General features: G+C 37.2%; 1 protein-coding gene across 9 annotated transcripts in view; it reads right to left on the bottom strand.

Moving 5' to 3' along the window:
* The window catches only part of otofa (otoferlin a), a 115,098-nt gene that overhangs the window by 36,801 nt on the left and 59,722 nt on the right, over positions 1 to 18,575 (bottom strand). For 3 of the 9 annotated variants that reach the window (XM_075459662.1, XM_075459664.1, XM_075459663.1), the window contains exons 13-35: positions 18,207 to 18,393; positions 16,820 to 17,006; positions 16,056 to 16,279; positions 15,202 to 15,310; positions 14,874 to 15,060; positions 14,657 to 14,777; positions 14,348 to 14,448; positions 13,784 to 13,874; positions 13,183 to 13,299; positions 12,886 to 13,038; positions 12,299 to 12,491; positions 11,775 to 11,899; positions 11,551 to 11,685; positions 10,781 to 10,942; positions 10,306 to 10,377; positions 9,951 to 10,070; positions 9,707 to 9,868; positions 9,440 to 9,602; positions 8,748 to 8,914; positions 8,532 to 8,561; positions 8,288 to 8,425; positions 8,107 to 8,182; positions 7,097 to 7,242 (exon numbers count right to left, since the gene is read on the bottom strand). In XM_075459662.1, the coding sequence (XP_075315777.1) occupies positions 7,097 to 7,242; positions 8,107 to 8,182; positions 8,288 to 8,425; positions 8,532 to 8,561; positions 8,748 to 8,914; positions 9,440 to 9,602; positions 9,707 to 9,868; positions 9,951 to 10,070; positions 10,306 to 10,377; positions 10,781 to 10,942; positions 11,551 to 11,685; positions 11,775 to 11,899; positions 12,299 to 12,491; positions 12,886 to 13,038; positions 13,183 to 13,299; positions 13,784 to 13,874; positions 14,348 to 14,448; positions 14,657 to 14,777; positions 14,874 to 15,060; positions 15,202 to 15,310; positions 16,056 to 16,279; positions 16,820 to 17,006; positions 18,207 to 18,393 (3,166 nt within the window). The remainder of the gene's footprint in view (positions 1 to 7,096; positions 7,243 to 8,106; positions 8,183 to 8,287; positions 8,426 to 8,531; positions 8,562 to 8,747; positions 8,915 to 9,439; positions 9,603 to 9,706; positions 9,869 to 9,950; positions 10,071 to 10,305; positions 10,378 to 10,780; positions 10,943 to 11,550; positions 11,686 to 11,774; positions 11,900 to 12,298; positions 12,492 to 12,885; positions 13,039 to 13,182; positions 13,300 to 13,783; positions 13,875 to 14,347; positions 14,449 to 14,656; positions 14,778 to 14,873; positions 15,061 to 15,201; positions 15,311 to 16,055; positions 16,280 to 16,819; positions 17,007 to 18,206; positions 18,394 to 18,575) is intronic. The other 6 variants (XM_075459665.1, XM_075459669.1, XM_075459668.1 and 3 more) reach the window with 2 other exon arrangements.

Here is an 18,575-nt window from a genome sequence, read left to right as displayed (position 1 = left end):
TTTCTTCCCAAGAGTTCCTCCAATTGTTCCTTACTTAAATGTTTTCATGGAGGTTTTCCTTGTTCATAAGAGTCAGGTGTCAAAATACATAAAAATGTTGTATTTTTCTGTATTTATTTTCCAAATGGATAAGTTTAATTTTATTTCAGTTTTTTTTCTCTTTCCCCTTTGTGTTTGACAAATTTTCTGAGACATCTTGTGATTTTCCTATGTTTGTTTTAACCCTGAGTATTTTGAAACCTTCAGACCTTGGAAGAGGGTCCCTTCTTGTGTATTTCTTCCCAAGATTTCCTCCAATTGTTCCTTACTTAAATGTTTTCATGGAGTTTTTCCTTGTTCATAAGAGTCAGGTGTCAAAATACATGAATATGTTGTATTTTTCTGTATTTATTTTCCAAATAGATAAGTTTCCCTTTAGTTATATTATTTTATCTTTTGTATTCGACAATGTTTCCGAGACATCTTATGATTTTCCTATGTGTCTTTTAATCTTGAGTATTTTGAAACCTTCAGACCTTGGAAGAGGGTCCCTTCTTGTGTATTTCTTCCCAAGATTTCCTCCAATTGTTCCTTACTTAAATGTTTTCATGGAGGTTTTCCTTGTTCATAAGAGTCAGGTGTCAAAATACATGAATATGTTGTATTTTTCTGTGTTTATTTTCCAAATGGATAAGTTACCTTTTATGTATTTTATTATCTGTTTCTCTTTTGTATTTGACAATGTTTCTGAGACATCTTATGATTTTCCTATGTTTTCTTTAACCTTGAGTATTTTGAAACCTTCAGACCTTGGAAGAGGGTCCCTTCTTGTGTATTTCTTCCCAAGAGTTCCTCCAATTGTTCCTTACTTAAATGTTTTCATGGAGTTTTTCCTTGTTCATAAGAGGCAGGTGTCAAAATACATGAATATGTTGTATTTTTCTGTATTTATTTTCCAAATGGACAAGTTTCCTTTTATTTTTGTTTTTTTTCTCTTTCTCTTTTGTATTTGACAAATTTTCCAAGATCTTATGATTTTCCTATTTTTTTTTTTAACCTTGAGTATTTTGAAACCTTCAGACCTTGGAAGAGGGTCCCTTCTTGTGTATTTCTTCCCAAGAGTTCCTCCAATTGTTCCTTACTTAAATGTTTTCATGGAGGTTTTCCTTGTTCAATGGAGGCAGGTGTCAAAATACATGAATATGTTGTATTTTTCTGTATTTATTTTTCAAATGGATAAGTTTCCTTTTATTTCAGTTTTTTTCTCTTTCCCTTTTGTATTTGACAATGTTTCTGAGACATCTCATGATTTTCCTCTGTTTTCTTTAACCTTGAGTATTTTGAAACCTTCAGACCTTGGAAGAGGGTCCCTTCTTGTGTATTTCTTCCCAAGAGTTCCTCCAATTGTTCCTTACTTAAATGTTTTCATGGAGGTTTTCCTTGTTCATAAGAGGCAGGTGTCAAAATACATAAATATGTTGTATTTTTCTGTATTTATTTTCCAAATGGATAAGTTTCCTTTCATTTATTTATTTTTTTCTATGACATAATTATGTATTTTGACACCTGCCTCTTTTATTTATGTTTTTTTTTTCTCTTTCCCTCTTGTATTTGACAAATTTTCTGAGACATCTTATGATTTTCCTACTTTTTTTCTTTAACCTTGAGTATTTTGAAACCTTCAGACCTTGGAAGAGGGTCCCTTCTTGTGTATTTCTTCCCAAGAGTTCCTCCAATTGTTCCTTACTTAAATGTTTTCATGGAGGTTTTCCTTGTTCATAAGAGTCAGGTGTCAAAATACATAAATATGTTGTATTTTTCTGTATTTATTTTCCAAATGGATAAGTTTCCTTTTATTTATTTATTTTTTTTCTCTTTCCCTCTTGTATTTGACAAATTTTCTAAGACATCTTATGATTTTCCTATGTTTTCTTTAACCTTGAGTATTTTGAAACCTTCAGACCTTGGAAGAGGGTCCCTTCTTGTGTATTTCTTCCCAAGAGTTCCTCCAATTGTTCCTTACTTAAATGTTTTCATGGAGGTTTTCATTGTTCAAAGAGTCAGGTGTCAAAATACATGAATATGTTGTATTTTTCTGTATTTATTTTCAAAATGGATAAGTTTCCTTTCATTTCAGTTTTTTTCTCTTTCCTTTTTGTATTTGACAAATTTTCTGAGACATCTTATGATTTTCCTATGTTTTCTTTAACCTTGAGTATTTTGAAACCTTCAGACCTTGGAAGAGGGTCCCTTCTTGTGTATTTCTTCCCAAGAGTTCCTCCAATTGTTCCTTACTTAAATGTTTTCATGGAGGTTTTCCTTGTTCAAAAGAGGCAGGTGTCAAAATACATAAAAATATTGTATTTTTCTGTATTTATTTTCCAAATGGATAACATTCCTTTTATTTATGTTTTTTTTTTCTCTTTCCCTTTCGTATTTGACAAATTTTCTGAGAGATCTTATGACTTCCTCTGTTTTCTTTAACCTTGAGTATTTTGAAACCTTCAGACCTTGGAAGAGGGTCCCTTCTTGTGTATTTCTTCCCAAGAGTTCCTCCAATTGTTCCTTACTTAAATGTTTTCATGGAGGTTTTCCTTGTTCAATGGAGGCAGGTGTCAAAATTCATGAATATGTTGTATTTTTCTGTATTTATTTTTCAAATGGATAAGTTTCCTTTTATTTCAGTTTTTTTCTCTTTCCCTTTTGTATTTGACAATGTTTCTGAGACATCTCATGATTTTCCTCTGTTTTCTTTAACCTTGAGTATTTTGAAACCTTCAGACCTTGGAAGAGGGTCCCTTCTTGTGTATTTCTTCCCAAGAGTTCCTCCAATTGTTCCTTACTTAAATGTTTTCATGGAGGTTTTCCTTGTTCATAAGAGTCAGGTGTCAAAATACATAAAAATGTTGTATTTTTCTGTATTTATTTTCCAAATGGATAAGTTTCCTTTTATTTCCGTTTTTTTCTCTTTCCCTTTTGTATTCGACAATGTTTCCGAGACATCTTATGATTTTCCTATGTTTGTTTTAACCCTGAGTATTTTGAAACCTTCAGACCTTGGAAGAGGGTCCCTTCTTGTGTATTTCTTCCCAAGAGTTCCTCCAATTGTTGCTTACTTAAATGTTTTCATGGAGGTTTTCCTTGTTCATAAGAGGCAGGTGTCAAAATACATAAATATGTTGTATTTTTCTGTATTTATTTTCCAAATGGATAAGTTTCCTTTCATTTATTTATTTTTTTCTATGACATAATTATGTATTTTGACACCTGCCTCTTTTATTTATGTTTTTTTTTTCTCTTTCCCTTTTGTATTTGACAAATTTTCTGAGACATCTTATGATTTTCCTATGTTTTCTTTAACCTTGAGTATTTTGAAACCTTCAGACCTTGGAAGAGGGTCCCTTCTTGTGTATTTCTTCCAAAGAGTTCCTCCAATTGTTCCTTACTTAAATGTTTTCATGGAGGTTTTCCTTGTTCAAAAGAGTCAGGTCTCAAAATACATGAATATGTTGTATTTTTCTGTATTTATTTTTCAAATGGATAAGTTTCCTTTTATTTATCTATTTTTTTCTATGACATAATTATGTATTTTGACACCTGCCTCTTTTATTTATGTTTTTTTTTCTCTTTCCCTTTTGTATTTGACAAATTTTCTGAGACATCTTATGATTTTCCTACTTTTTTTCTTTAACCTTGAGTATTTTGAAACCTTCAGACCTTGGAAGAGGGTCCCTTCTTGTGTATTTCTTCCCAAGAGTTCCTCCAATTGTTCCTTACTTAAATGTTTTCATGGAGGTTTTCCTTGTTCATAAGAGTCAGGTGTCAAAATACATAAATATGTTGTATTTTTCTGTATTTATTTTCCAAATGGATAAGTTTCCTTTTATTTATTTATTTTTTTTTCTCTTTCCCTCTTGTATTTGACAAATTTTCTAAGACATCTTATGATTTTCCTATGTTTTCTTTAACCTTGAGTATTTTGAAACCTTCAGACCTTGGAAGAGGGTCCCTTCTTGTGTATTTCTTCCCAAGAGTTCCTCCAATTGTTCCTTACTTAAATGTTTTCATGGAGGTTTTCATTGTTCAAAGAGTCAGGTGTCAAAATACATGAATATGTTGTATTTTTCTGTATTTATTTTCAAAATGGATAAGTTTCCTTTCATTTCAGTTTTTTTCTCTTTCCTTTTTGTATTTGACAAATTTTCTGAGACATCTTATGATTTTCCTATGTTTTCTTTAACCTTGAGTATTTTGAAACCTTCAGACCTTGGAAGAGGGTCCCTTCTTGTGTATTTCTTCCCAAGAGTTCCTCCAATTGTTCCTTACTTAAATGTTTTCATGGAGGTTTTCCTTGTTCATAAGAGTCAGGTGTCAAAATACATAAAAATATTGTATTTTTCTGTATTTATTTTCCAAATGGATAACATTCCTTTTATTTATGTTTTTTTTTTCTCTTTCCCTTTCGTATTTGACAAATTTTCTGAGAGATCTTATGACTTTCCTCTGTTTTCTTTAACCTTGAGTATTTTGAAACCTTCAGACCTTGGAAGAGGGTCCCTTCTTGTGTATTTCTTCCCAAGAGTTCCTCCAATTGTTCCTTACTTAAATGTTTTCATGGAGGTTTTCCTTGTTCATAAGAGGCAGGTGTCAAAATACATGAATATGTTGTATTTTTCTGTATTTATTTTCCAAATGGATAAGTTTCCTTTTATTTATGGTTTTTTTTTTCTCTTTGCCTTTTGTATTTGACAAATTTTCTAAGACATCTTATGATTTTCCTATGTTTTCTTTAACCTTGAGTATTTTGAAACCTTCAGACCTTGGAAGAGGGTCCCTTCTTGTGTATTTCTTCCCAAGAGTTCCTCCAATTGTTGCTTACTTAAATGTTTTCATGGAGGTTTTCCTGGTTCATAAGAGTCAGGTGTCAAAATACATGAATATGTTGTATTTTTCTGTATTTATTTTCCAAATGGATAAGTTTCCTTTTATTTATTTATTTTTTTCTATGACATAATTATGTATTTTGACACCTGCCTCTTTTATTTATGTTTTTTTTTCTCTTTCCCTTTTGTATTTGACAAATTTTCTGAGACATCTTATGATTTTCCTACTTTTTTTCTTTAACCTTGAGTATTTTTAAACCTTCAGACCTTGGAAGAGGGTCCCTTCTTGTGTATTTCTTCCCAAGAGTTCCTCCAATTGTTCCTTACTTAAATGTTTTCATGGAGGTTTTCCTTGTTCATAAGAGTCAGGTGTCAAAATACATAAATATGTTGTATTTTTCTGTATTTATTTTCCAAATGGATAAGTTTCCTTTTATTTATTTATTTTTTTTCTCTTTCCCTCTTGTATTCGACAATGTTTCCGAGACATCTTATGATTTTCCTCTGTTTTCTTTAACCTTGAGTATTTTGACACCTTCAGACCTTGGAAGAGGGTCCCTTCTTGTGTATTTCTTCCCAAGAATTCCTCCAATTGTTCCTTACTTAAATGTTTTCATGGAGGTTTTCCTTGTTCATAAGAGTCAGGTGTCAAAATACATGAATATGTTGTATTTTTCTGTATTTATTTTCCAAATGGATAAGTTTCCTTTTATTTATGTTTTTTTTTCTCTTTCCCTCTTGTATTTGACAAATTTTCTAAGACATCTTATAATTTTCCTATCTTTTTTTAACCTTGAGTATTTTGACACCTTCAGACCTTGGAAGAGGGTCCCTTCTTGTGTATTTCTTCCCAAGAGTTCCTCCAATTGTTCCGTACTTAATTGTTTTCATGGAGGTTTTCCTTGTTCACAAGAGGCAGGTGTCAAAATACATGAATATGTTGTATTTTTCTGTATTTATTTTTCAAATGGATAAGTTTCCTTTTTGGTTATTTTCTCTTTCTCTTTCGTATTTGACAAATTTTTAAAATAATTTCATGTAGGTTTTCCTTGTATACAAGAGGTTGATTCAAAAATACAAAAGTATCATGTAATAGATATTTTAAATCAATTTTACTTTTTAATTAACATGATTCTATACCAATTTTTTTTATAAATTTTCTTTCACCTTAATTTAATCTTACCTATTTTACTTAAGTTAATCTTTTAAAAATATAATCCTAAAATTAAATGGGGTTGTAGTCTTTTGCAGCCTTTTCCAGCATCTGTTCCTGTGCAACACTGACTTTTTAAAAAACATTTTCGATCATTGCTTGGATGCTGTGCTAATGCAAAACATTCAGCTGTTAAATGGCACTTTCTTTATATCTGTTGTCATTTGTAACTCTGCCATGACAACAAGAAAGTTTTCTTTAATATGGAAGCAGCTGATTGAACTTTCCCAAAACCAAGTAGTCTCTGGAATAAGATCACAAATCCAGATGTGTTACAGAGGAAATGTCAAGGTTGTAGAGCATTAACAGATCATATTGAAGGGAGCACTAACTATCAATTTCTTCCTTTGATTATTATCGAAATTGAGATCACTGGCACATAAAACGGACAAGCTTAGAGCCCGGGTGAAGACGCTGTAAGAATGTTTTTCACTGAGACACGGCTTTAAGAACAACTCCAACACCTTTCTACTCAGCTTTTAGACTGTATGGGCAGCCAGAGACTCCGGACAGAGAAGTGACATTACAGGAGGAGGGATTAAAGTCCCTGTCCACAACAGATTACGTATTCCTTGGGAAGGAGTGTCTCCACTTCCCACATGTTGATCTATTGGTTGAGAGTTTTTGTCCATGTTGTCTCCTGGGAGATCACCTGTGTTACCTGCTGATGCTGTGTGCGACATCATCAGCTAAGTTGTTGCGAAGATACAAAAACAACACTCCAGTCCCTTCATGGCGATTTCTGATTTTTACCACATCTGTCTCTGCAACACTTCAACTTTCTAAATATCTGTCGGCTGATTTTTCTTGTATTGTGGTTTATCTATCTTAAACAATAATATATATTAAATAGTAATCTGTAATGCACTAATTTAATTTCCCTTTGGGCGCCAATAAAGTATTTTTAAACTGAATTTAATTGTGTTGTGTACAGTCATTTTTGCAAGATATGACGTAAGAAGTTTGTTTTGTGACACCTTTCCAGAGTGTAGTGTTATTTTATTTTGTGCAACACACTCACCACCAACTCATCCACTTTTGCTTTAACCGGTCGTTTCTCTGATCCATCTGTAGCCTGACCCCTCTTCTTTTCCTTGGAGCTCTTCTTCTCTTTGCCCCTCTCCTTCATCTTGGACCCTTTCAGATGAAGGTCATCAGGTTTGATATCTGATCAGAGGGGTGACAGGTCTTTTAATCAGGAGGGCAAAATTTCCCTGAGATCATGTATTCAAATGCTCTTGAGCTCTAAATAAGTTATCACAAAATGCTTAGTTTGTGTTGAAATGTAATTTAACGTCAACTGATAAACTGGTACACTTCAGTTTGTTGTTAGGTGCCCATATGAAGCAAGTTTTTTACCACAGAAAGCACAGTATCTTTATTTAGCCTCGTGTTCTGATACGCTTTCTGCTTTTAGTAGGCGATTCCTTAAACATGAGTAGTATGTCATTTTATGTGATTATTGCAAACCTCATAAAAAACTGACGCATCATGCCAGTTTAGCAGGAAGTCTTGATTGTTTTCTTAGGTAATCACAGATTACAGAATAAATGTGGTATGGAACTGAATTTGACAATATCTTATCATACAAGAAGCACCTTTGAATCATTATGGTCCATGGATTGTAGTCTTATTGTGAAGGATTTATTTCTTCACACAATGAAGGATATGCAAGTATGAAGCCATATATTCATTTAGCCCATCTGTATCAGCCAACATCTGTGCTGCAGAGCTGGGATGTCACACTCAAGTATAGAATATATTTCTGAATTACAATGTTCAACATTATTTCACATACAAACGAAAGCTGGGTACACAGGATGAAGAGGAGGAACATCAGCTAGCACATACAATGTCTCTCATTCTCTTAAACAGTCATAAACTTCAAAAATAATCATGAATATGTCAAAATTTGCAGAATACCAACCAGGGAACCAGTTTTTGTGGTATATCTCTTTAAAAGCAATCAGAACAGCAGAGAGAGAGAGGCATGCTGTCAAGCAGCCTGACTGTTTTGGTGGAGTTCAATACCTGCCGTCTCAGCTGCTATCTCGAGGTCTTCTCTCTCCTCTGCCTCTGCCTGAGCTGCCTCCTGGGCTCTGAGGGTCTGATGGATCAGACAAGAAAACTCTGAGTCAAATAGAATTTAAAGAGTGTAACTAATCCTGGGAGATTTGCAAAAACATGTAAACAGAATAGACTAGACTGGAACCTCTTTCAGCGTCTCTATTGATGCAAAATATTTGGACCACCAGTCCAGTACTCTCTCGTCTGTCTCCTCCTCTTCCTCAATGGCTCCCTTCTTCTTCTTTTTCTTCTTCTTTTTGTCCTTATCACTTTCTTCCTCATTCTGTTAAAAATGCAGACACTAAAGTTATTCAAAGTTTTCATTTGTCACTGCACACCTATTAACCACAGCACACATAACTACCAAATACATTCTGTAGACTACTCACCATGTCAACTTTCACAACAGCGTCAGACATCTACGATAGAGGGTGTTGCACACAATGGATAGTGTAGGTATGAGTGGCACGTGTAAAGAGACAGTTACAGTAAAAACGACTAGACAAAGAGCGGTGCTAAAACATCCAGCTTTTACATACAGAAATATAAACTGTATAAACATTCAGAATAAAAATGAGCGACTTGAACTCAAAAGAAAAGCTTACAGCTTCTAACTTGACAACTGTGTCCATCTTCCGGATCTGTGGCTCTCCGTCCAAGTTGACAATGATGTCACCTGCGGGGCGAGAGAAGGTGCGGGAAGAAAGGCTGGGTGAGGAGTGAGGCTGCGAGCCGCCATTGGTTAGGACCATGTAGCCATTCATTAGCTTAGCTGGGGCGAAGCCGAAGAATAAGGGCAGCAGCGAAGGAAAGGACAGCCAAACACATGCAAGAAAGGAAAAGATGGAGGAAGGATGCGAACGGGAAGGGTGGTCAGGACAGAGAGTAAGCAAAGAATTTAGAAAAGTTAATAAAGTAGAAAGTTTCTTCTCGTGAGACCAGATATCTGGATCAGAAGTACGTACATCTAAGTTTTTAACCTGACTCATAATTCTATTATCTAAACATGATTTTAAAAAGACAAGAGCAAAGACAAAGAATGTAGAATAATAACCCTGACAAAGCAGTTTGATGTCTGTCACCTGCCACAGGAATCTATGCATCACCTCACACTCAAACACTTTCATCAGAGCAAATGTGATATCAGTCAGCCTTTTCTTCTTCTTCTCTTTTTAAAGCAAACAACAGCCTAAACAAAATAAATCTCCTAAAAACAGACTTCAAACACACACTCCTGAATATCACAGACTCCTCACTGATTCATAAATATGTTCATTGGATTGTGGAGTGTAGGCACCTGCAGTGGCCCAGTTGTTGGAGGTCTTGTCTGGAGTACTGTAAATGAAACGTCTCAGGCTGGTAACAGCATGGGACCCCACCAGGGTGTAGCGGCCAAACGCTCTGCAGTCCACCACCCGGATATTAAGTGGAGGATGAAGAAGCTCATTTTCTGGAAGGTCCTGTTGGAAAAGCACAATGTTAATTTTTATTTTGACAGCAAGAGTGTCATGTCTTAAACAAAACATTTAAAAGCACTAACTATAAAACAGACAGGCATACTCACCACCTCAAACCATTTGACCAGGGTGCTGAAGTTGGGATTCTTCTTGTAGTTCTGAATGAGGGCAGATTGAACTCCTCGACCAGCACACTCTATGTCTACACGGGGACGATCCACCTGAGCTAAGTTGATCCTTTTCAGGTCTCTTAATCCCCAGAACAAAACCTGAACCAGAAAAAAAGCTACTGTAAGACAGTGGGATCTGTACAGCTGAAAACGCAGGGGGGCACCAACAGGCAAAATTCACCTCTATGCGGTAGCGACTCAGGACAGGCCGGATACCCAGCGGCACAGGGATGATGGGTCCACGCTCCGAGTCTGTCGGCCCTTCAAGAGGGGGAAGGTCAGCCCTGCCTCCTTGGCCAATCTAATGAGAGTGGAAACCAGGTTGAAACAGATTTGGGGGCACCTGATCAGATTTATCTCCCACAGTCATATTTGAATTAACTCTAGATTCACTTCGTGTAACAACTTAACTGAAGCGAGGAGAAGTCAGTTTTGTTAACAGAGAAAAAAGGACAGCTACTGTCGTGCAAGCACTGAAAACAGTGTGGAATAACAGTACGACAAAGTGGAATGAAGAGAGTAGATGAAAAGGGAACCTTTATTTGAGGAACAGCAAAGTTATGAACAGCAATCAGAGCTCGCCTGATTTCCTCAGCATCAAAGGGTATCTGTAGGCATCAGGAGGAGAAAGACAGGGGATGTGGAGATTTAAATGAGGAGGAAATGGGAATTCAAGTGGAGGTGGAGAAGAGGATGGAGGCAGAGGAAACATGAAAGGCGAAGATATGATTATTCATCTTACGAGGAGAAAGGAGTTAATCAGAGACATCCCAGGGCCAGAAAAGCCAATTAATGAAATGGAAAAGCTAGTTGTAAAAACAAGCACAGAGTAAGACACGAGTTATACATTAATAGATGCAAACTTTAGAGATAAAGAAAAACTTTATTCCTGCATTATTATTCCTGCGGAAACTACTGCTCACTCTTCACAACGTTTAAGGGAACCAGAGAGGTTTATAACCACTTGTAAGTGCAACAAAGCAGTGTTGAGTTTAGTGTTACATCTGTTACCTGCAGCAGCTCAAAGGCAGCCAGCAGCTCCCCAGCAATGCAGTTCCCTCTGTATATCTGGTAGTACTCCAGCTGTGGTGGGAACCTTGGGGGCCCATAATGCTCGTCACACATCTTGATGGTGGGCTTTGCGAATGTCCGACCTATGAACTCTGCCTTTCCCTGTACAATACAATATGTGACAACAGCGAGCCAAGACAATGAGGGGATAAGGGAATGGGTGTTAGATGCAGGTGCAGGGGTGCAGTTACCATAACAACCACTTGATGTCAGTATTGGTCAAAGTGGTTGATGACAAATAAGAGCAATAATGACAGAAATTCTTGCAAAAGAGAATTATTAAATTACAAATATAGAACCAGGGTGAATATTACAGTGAGAACAACAAGAAGTCTTCTATGAGCTACATTTATAAAAAACTATGATAAAAATCTCATCACTTTAGCTCCTTGTGTGAATACTCGGAGGAAGTTTAACCACTAGCAGTCCTAGAACTACCTCTGCTGCTGCAGAGTTGGACAAGTCGCATGCAAGTTTTTCCAAGATTTTTACAGGTTGACAGGAGCAAAGCTTTCACACTCTGTTCCGCCAGCATGAGTGAGGTTGGAAAGCATGTGAAGAGCAGAGTGGAAAAAGACAAGGGTGGACAGACGTTAAGAACAGGACGGATGGAAAAGCAAAGCACATTTGGTTTTAATAGTACACACTCTCTATTTTTGAATCGTTCAACAATTACTATCTATGTGCTGCATCCATTCAAAGGATCTTACCACAGTGTCTTGGTCATAGAGCTCAACCACGATAATTGGAGGGTCGTCTCTCAGCTCGCTGGCCTCGCCGAACAGCTCCACATCATCAAACACCAGCAGCTGGTCCCACGTGGGGCAAAGAGTCTCACTTAGAACCTGCGGAACACACGCATTAACTCAGTTTACACATAATCAATACAAACACACGCACACACAAACACAAGCTACACACACATTCCTGGTACCTCCGTAACTTGGCTGTGTGTGGAGAAGAAGACCCGAGCGAAGGGGTCTGAAAGCCCACTGCTGTCAGCAGCAAACAAACTGCGGGCCTGGTACATGTGAGCTCTCAGCTGAAACACCTGCTTCACTGTTGAACACACACACACACACACACACACACACACACACACACAAATATGTGTTTCATCAAACTAGTAAAGTAAAAGTGATCAATAACAGTCTCGTGTTAACGTCTGAGTGAGTTTGTTTGTGTTGTGCCCATCATTGATTTTAGAGTTACAACTTAATGGTAAATCAAGGCAAAAAAAAAGAACTAAAAGAAAGACTAAATAATCCAAAAGTTAAGTATACGAGGGTCTTTTTCATGTTGATGTATGAGAAGTTTTAATATTTTTCAAATCAAATATTAAGCATCTATGAATGATCAGGTTTGTAAGTTTTTATTGCTAAGCTGTTTGACACAAACAGAGCTACTGAGAGGCTAAATCAGCACCCCAGTTCCCCCTTACAGTGGGGCAGTACTTACTGTTGTAGACGAGGCTGACTGGGGGGATAGAGTGAAGACCAGGGCCTGTTTTCGAGGCTTTAATCTCTTCAAAACCATTCGGGAGACCGCTAAGAAAGTCTTTTCGTTGCTTGTTGAGGCCCAGCCAGAGATACATCTCCAGTTTAGCCTGAACTGTCCAGCCTGCAGGACCAAAGCCCTTCTTGCCAGGCAGCTGTGGACACAGGTTACAACAGCAATACAATGAGCAATAACTAAGAGTTTTCTGACTATAAAACATAGCTGTTCCTGGGAACAATAGTGTAGATAGCAGCCCAGGGCTTACTAAGCATCCATAAGTCCTCGCTTTTCCACTAAATAATTCAGCATTGTATAGACAGTGTTTAAACAACACCCAATACATGCATTTGGAATATTTGTTATAAATCTATTCACAATAAATTTCTAATAATAATACTGCATTTTTTATGTTTGGTATTCACTTGTTGTTGTAATTTCATAGTTTAAGAATAGTTGTGAGAATCATCACAGCTCTCTGAGAGTTGAAAGTGCTTACAATGTAACAAAAGCTAAGAAAGTATGAGTGAGAGATGAAGAGAGGACAGTACCTTAAGGAATACAGCTTTGACTTTTCCACAGTCTTTGCCAGTTTCCTCGTCCACAATGGAGTACAGGATGTCTTTGGACGGAATTCGAGCATAAGCAATGCGCTTGTTGTTGCTCATCATCCAAATGAAAACATCTGGGATGCTGTGCTGAGGCTGAACAACATTTAAAAATAGGACAGTTTAGTTTGTCTCTCGTCCTTTTCCACATTGATGATTTATCAAAGCAAAAAGCTATAAACATAATATACTTATTCAACTATGTGACTCAATTTTGCTTTTCACAGAACTGATCGCTACCTCGTCAGCAAGGAAGCGAATCCTCTGCAAGAAGTTCTGTGCCAGCTTGAGTTTGTCTTTGACTGTGTTTTTCTTTACCTGTGTACGATTCTGCTTGGCCAGCTGGCCCATGCTGTCCTGCAGGAGGAAATGTGACATGTTTCCAAAAGGTTTTCAAGGGTTTCTTTCCACCAACACAATTTCACCTACATGCTACAATTACAAAAAAAGTTTGTAATTCAGCAATTTCTTGTCTTTCTCTCTAAGTTAGAGAAAGAGGAGTTTGAGTTTTTTTCTGCCCATCCCTGTTCACAGTACAACTCCTCCTACACTTTGCATTCTTGTTGAATTTCCTTAAGCAATATAATAAAGTTGACCTGCTGTCCAACAAAAACACTGAACCACACAGGATGTGATTAAAATGTTCTGCAAGTGATAATAATGTGGGCATGAAACTGTTTTAGAGACTACTTTCTTTGTTTGTCATTTACAACAACACTGTTATATCTACTCACTACAGAACTGAGATTAGCAACTTGATAGCAGCCATATTGACGCAATAATTCTTAGCTCCCACTCCCTCCTCTTCCATTCTTCTGTATTTGAGAAGCAAAAATCGTACCATCTCTCTCATGCAGGATTTGAGCCGTTCACGATCGAGTCTTGTTCTTCCTGACTGGTTCACATCCTTGTTGGCAAGTGTCACAAACCGACTGCAAAGGAAAAAAAAATACATAATAAAATAAATATCTATTTGTAGATTCTGTAAAAAAAAATAGTCTGTTGGGATCTAATAGTAACAAAGAGATTTGAGCAGTGGACAAATATAATAAATTCATAACACCACAAGATCATTAAGGGAAAGGAAGAAAAAAAACAACATTGAGGAGACTGCTAGCTGCTTTTACTATGACAACCAGAAGGAGTGTCTTTGCCTCAATGCAAATTGCTGCTCAATGAGAATAGCTCAGAGGTAGCAAACTGACAATATTATAAGAAGTTGTTTTTTTTTCAAAAGCATTTAAAACATAATTAATAATTGATAATTGTTTCCAAACTGTCTGATGATTTGCAGTAGTTTTACTACTATTACTGCTGAGAAACTGTTTGTATGCACACTGACCACTCGTCATGATGCCAGTTTTAACACGATACCATAATGAATGTTTATTATAATGTTGATTACCTGCAGCCAACACTGAGCTCCTCCAGCACTCCCCTGAGTCTGCGTTCTGGAAAGGCCTTCTCTGTCTTTATGATCTCTTGAATATCATTCAGTCCTTCTTCCTGTTAGCACACACAAAAAAATGTAGTTTAAAACACATCAATTTGTCAGACCTCACAGTTTCATGTCTAAAACATCTATAAAAAATGTCGGGCGCCTTTTATTTACTCTACTCTGACTATTGTAAACTGACAAAAGCCAAACTAAGACGCTGATCACAGTAAACATAACACCATGTTGATCTGGCCTCTAGAAAAGAAGACTACTGACCAGCTTGTCTGCAATCTTATCCATCATGTTAGAATTGTAAAGTCGTCTTCTCTGGTCCTGCCACCAGCTCTTAATGTAGACACATGGCTTCTTTTCAAAGTAGGGGAGATGGAAGTAGTTTCTGTAAAATTCAAGCAAATTCAGCAGCGCACAATAATCAATCAATCAATAATTATTATCATAATGGATCAAATTCACCAACTCCTTGACCCCTGACCTGTCAGTGATGACAGGCTTCATTTGAGGAGTTGAGGAGACTGACACGAGGTCACCGTCCTCGTCCGCCTCGTCCTCACTGGAGTTCTGGATCAGCTCACTCTCCTCCTCTTCGTTCTCCCCATCTTTCTTTTTCTTCTTTGCCGAGGAAGATTTGCTCACTCCATCTATCTGGTTGCCATAGTTACCTGTTGCGTGATCATTCAAGAGAGTGCACATGGTTTCAGTAGCTATTGATTTCTGTTCGCTGTCACGTTTCTCTGTCACACCTGGTGACTTGGAGCATGCAGGTCAATATAAAAGTCAAGAAAAAAAAATGTTATAATTACCAATTGTAATTTCAAAAGTTATTGCTTTGTCGCCAATCTTCCTGTCGATCATGGTGGCTTCCAGGAAGGAGCCAAAGAGGAAGAACTCCTCCATTTTCCCTGTTGCGCTCTGATGGAAAGACAAGGACAATAAAAATGTTCATTTTTGAGTGAAAGGGAGAATGATTAAAGATTGTTTGTTTTCAATTAACAAAACACATGAAATGCATTTGTGTAACTTCTGAATTATTGAGTTACTTTGATTATTTTATTTACTTTGAAAGGGCATTAATTTGCACCATATTCTCTGAAGCTTTTTATGTAGCCACATTGTTGTTCCCTCAGTGTGGCAGAAATTCTAGTGTATCTCACTAAATTTGACCATCATACATAGATCACATAAATCCTCTTGGAGGTCTGCCTGTCTCTTTCACACTCACATATTCTCAGAAATGAAGATGACTTAAGCACGTCATGACTCTGAGTTGTAAATACATAGACTTAAACCAATTTCAGGCTTCACTTTGATCTTTGAATCTTAACTTTTTTCAATTCTAAACTTTTTAAATGAGGGATTTGTCATACTCCTGCTAGCATCTATGAAGATCTCAGGGGAGAGATTTACAAAATAACAACAATGGATTCGTCTGACTTCCCTGATGAGCAGTTCACAACATATGTGCCACTACAATGGTAGATTGTGTCATCACAGTATTTACTGTAGGGTTGGAAGGTCAGGAGAGGCTCTGGGTTTCTCTGGGTTCTCATGGATTGCAGGTAAATATAACAGTTTCTGTTGTGGTTTCAATGAAGATGTTGGCGGTACTCAATCCACCAACCATAAGTTGCCTATAACTACTAGCAGGTCTTCTCACCTCTGAGATGTTGGAGACAGACTCCACTTGAACCTCAGTGGAGCTAAGGATCTCACGTGAAGTGGTGTCCAGAATCTCCACAGCTACAGAAATCAGGAGACGCGACCTGAAGGAAACCCCTTCTCCAAGTCCATCATTCAGATCCTGGTGCTCGTCCATCAGTGTGTACTGACGAGTGGAGCCATACATGTTGACCCAGGCTGGACCCAGGGTGGGCAGGAACCCTAAAGAAGATGAAGAGAAAGGAAAAAACGTGTAGGACATTTTTTCCAATCGACTATTGTTCTTTTTTTTGTGAATCAAGGGTCTACATCCACTACATAAAACTTCTAATGGCTCTTATGCAACTCTGCCGAACGAAGATAAAAAATAGAAAATAAAGCACATTATACATATCAAGGTATGTTTTCTCAATGCATAATGATGAAGTGATGTTGTTCAGCCACATTTTAAGTCTGAGTCTTTGAAGTTCAAGTGCATATTGTAGAAATCTCTTGTGAATCTCTACATTTTTATGACATATTTACTTTCTGCTGCATGTATTTGTGATCGAATTATCCTTCATGAACAAAACCACTTTTCATACAAAAAAGATCAATTGTAATAGAGGGTCAGGTGGGTCACAGCTCAGTTCACAAGCTACCACAGCCAATTACTGCATACAGTAAAATACTCATCAAGGCAGAATAATTAATTTATTTGGCAACTAATCATGCGAATAAGATAAATGGCTTCTATGCTGTCCTTTGTGTTTTGACCTATACCTTTATCCCCATCATTTGATATCTTGCGTAGATCGATGAAGTGGGATCCTATGGCAACGTCATTGACCTTATCTGAGTCTCTAATTTGAACCTTGATCCTTTTGCAGAGAGGAGGGAATGGCTCTGTGAAGATGACCTGCTCATTCCAGATAGGTTCATAACTACTCTTCTGGACAGATGTTTTCCCCTGGAAACACAAAGAGGAAGAAGAAAGCTGAACTTCCAGAGCAAGAAAATACAAATACATTTGTGATGGTGAGTAACATGGCTTTGTGACTGTTCATTGCTTTTTCCTTGTTTATCAACACAGTTTATTCACACTGAATGGTAGGGACACTAATGCACATACGTGCATGCACGGCTCAACTGGCAGAAACTCAGAACCAATGAGGATCAGATACAAGACCCACAGAGGGAATGAACTGTGTTGCCTGGTAAGGACATAAAAGATGAAAATTAGTCCCTGTGATCTCACCCATTGGTTTATGAGCTGTAGTTATGTTTCATTCAGTTCAGCATTCAACCAATATGGTCCTTTTTTAGCCAAAAGTGATCACATTTAGACCAACTGGAGGATGGTTAGGGCTGGACTCTGTTTGGACTAAAATACATGTCTTTGTGGCCTGACATCTGTTTAATTGTGGAACTGTTTTCACAATTATCACCAGCAACCTGTTGAACAGAAGAGGCAATTCTAGCTAATGACATCATCACAAGTAGTGGGAAAAATGTATTCAGTTAGTATTTCATGAGAGATCTTAGTAGGTTTGAAGGGGACACTGGCAGCTTCAAGCAGCCATCAGGGATGATACACTTTAAGGCACTTATGAATTGGCTTTACTTCTGATGTCAACTGACCAAACCCCAATTTTTACTGTATATTGGACAACAGACTGAACTGGAAATGCAACATGAAGGCAGTCTACAGACAGAGACAGAGTAGACTCTAATTTTTGAGGAAGCTTAGGCCTTTCAATGTTTGCAGCAAAAAGTTGCACATCTTCTCTAAGTCTTTGGTGGAGAGTGCAATTTGCTTTACAGCCATCTGTTGATGCAGCAGCATCAGAGCCAGTGACTCTTAATAGCAAACTGAACAAACCAATAAAGTCTGAATGTATGTATGTATATGTATTCATGACTTGATCTGGGAGAATGGTATGAATTAGCCCCCAAATATTTAACAGTTATAAAACATTAATTTCCTGTCAAAATAAACAACACCTGCTGCTTCTCTTTAAAAACATATGGTTTATATTTCACTACTTGAGAGTAAATATCCACTGCATTATATAACCTTCAGTGTATTTCAGGGGAATAGCTTGCTGTGGAGTAATAATAACTGAAGAAAGGAGCAAAGAAGTAAAAAGCAGAAAGGGGAGGGAGGTACCTTTTGTCCAGCAAATTGCACTTGAACATAGGGGTCCACCAGGTCTCTATTCTCTCCGATGAAAGCCTTTTTTACATTAGCCATGATGTTGGTGTTCATTTTAGGAAGTCCTTCAGCACGGTAGATCTTCACATAAAACCTGGCCCACTGCCTCTCTGCTGGAATACCCTCTGGGAGCAGCAGGTTTCTGGAGCACAAGCAACAGCATAAAAACACATTTGAAAGCTGGACTCTGGAGTTTATGACTACTTCTGCAGTAAGAAGAGTACAGTTAGTAGACAAAGTTCCCAAGAGATACTTGATGGTTATTGAAAAAAAACTTTATGAAAGAGTTATGAAGAGGGATATTTGCAAACAAAGTGCTTCTTA

Source organism: Odontesthes bonariensis, chromosome 24, assembly GCF_027942865.1.
Source record: "Odontesthes bonariensis isolate fOdoBon6 chromosome 24, fOdoBon6.hap1, whole genome shotgun sequence".
In the NCBI taxonomy this organism is placed as follows: Eukaryota; Metazoa; Chordata; class Actinopteri; order Atheriniformes; family Atherinopsidae; genus Odontesthes; species Odontesthes bonariensis.
Note: the sequence above shows the minus strand (reverse complement) of the source record. Positions and strands in the feature narration are given on the sequence as shown.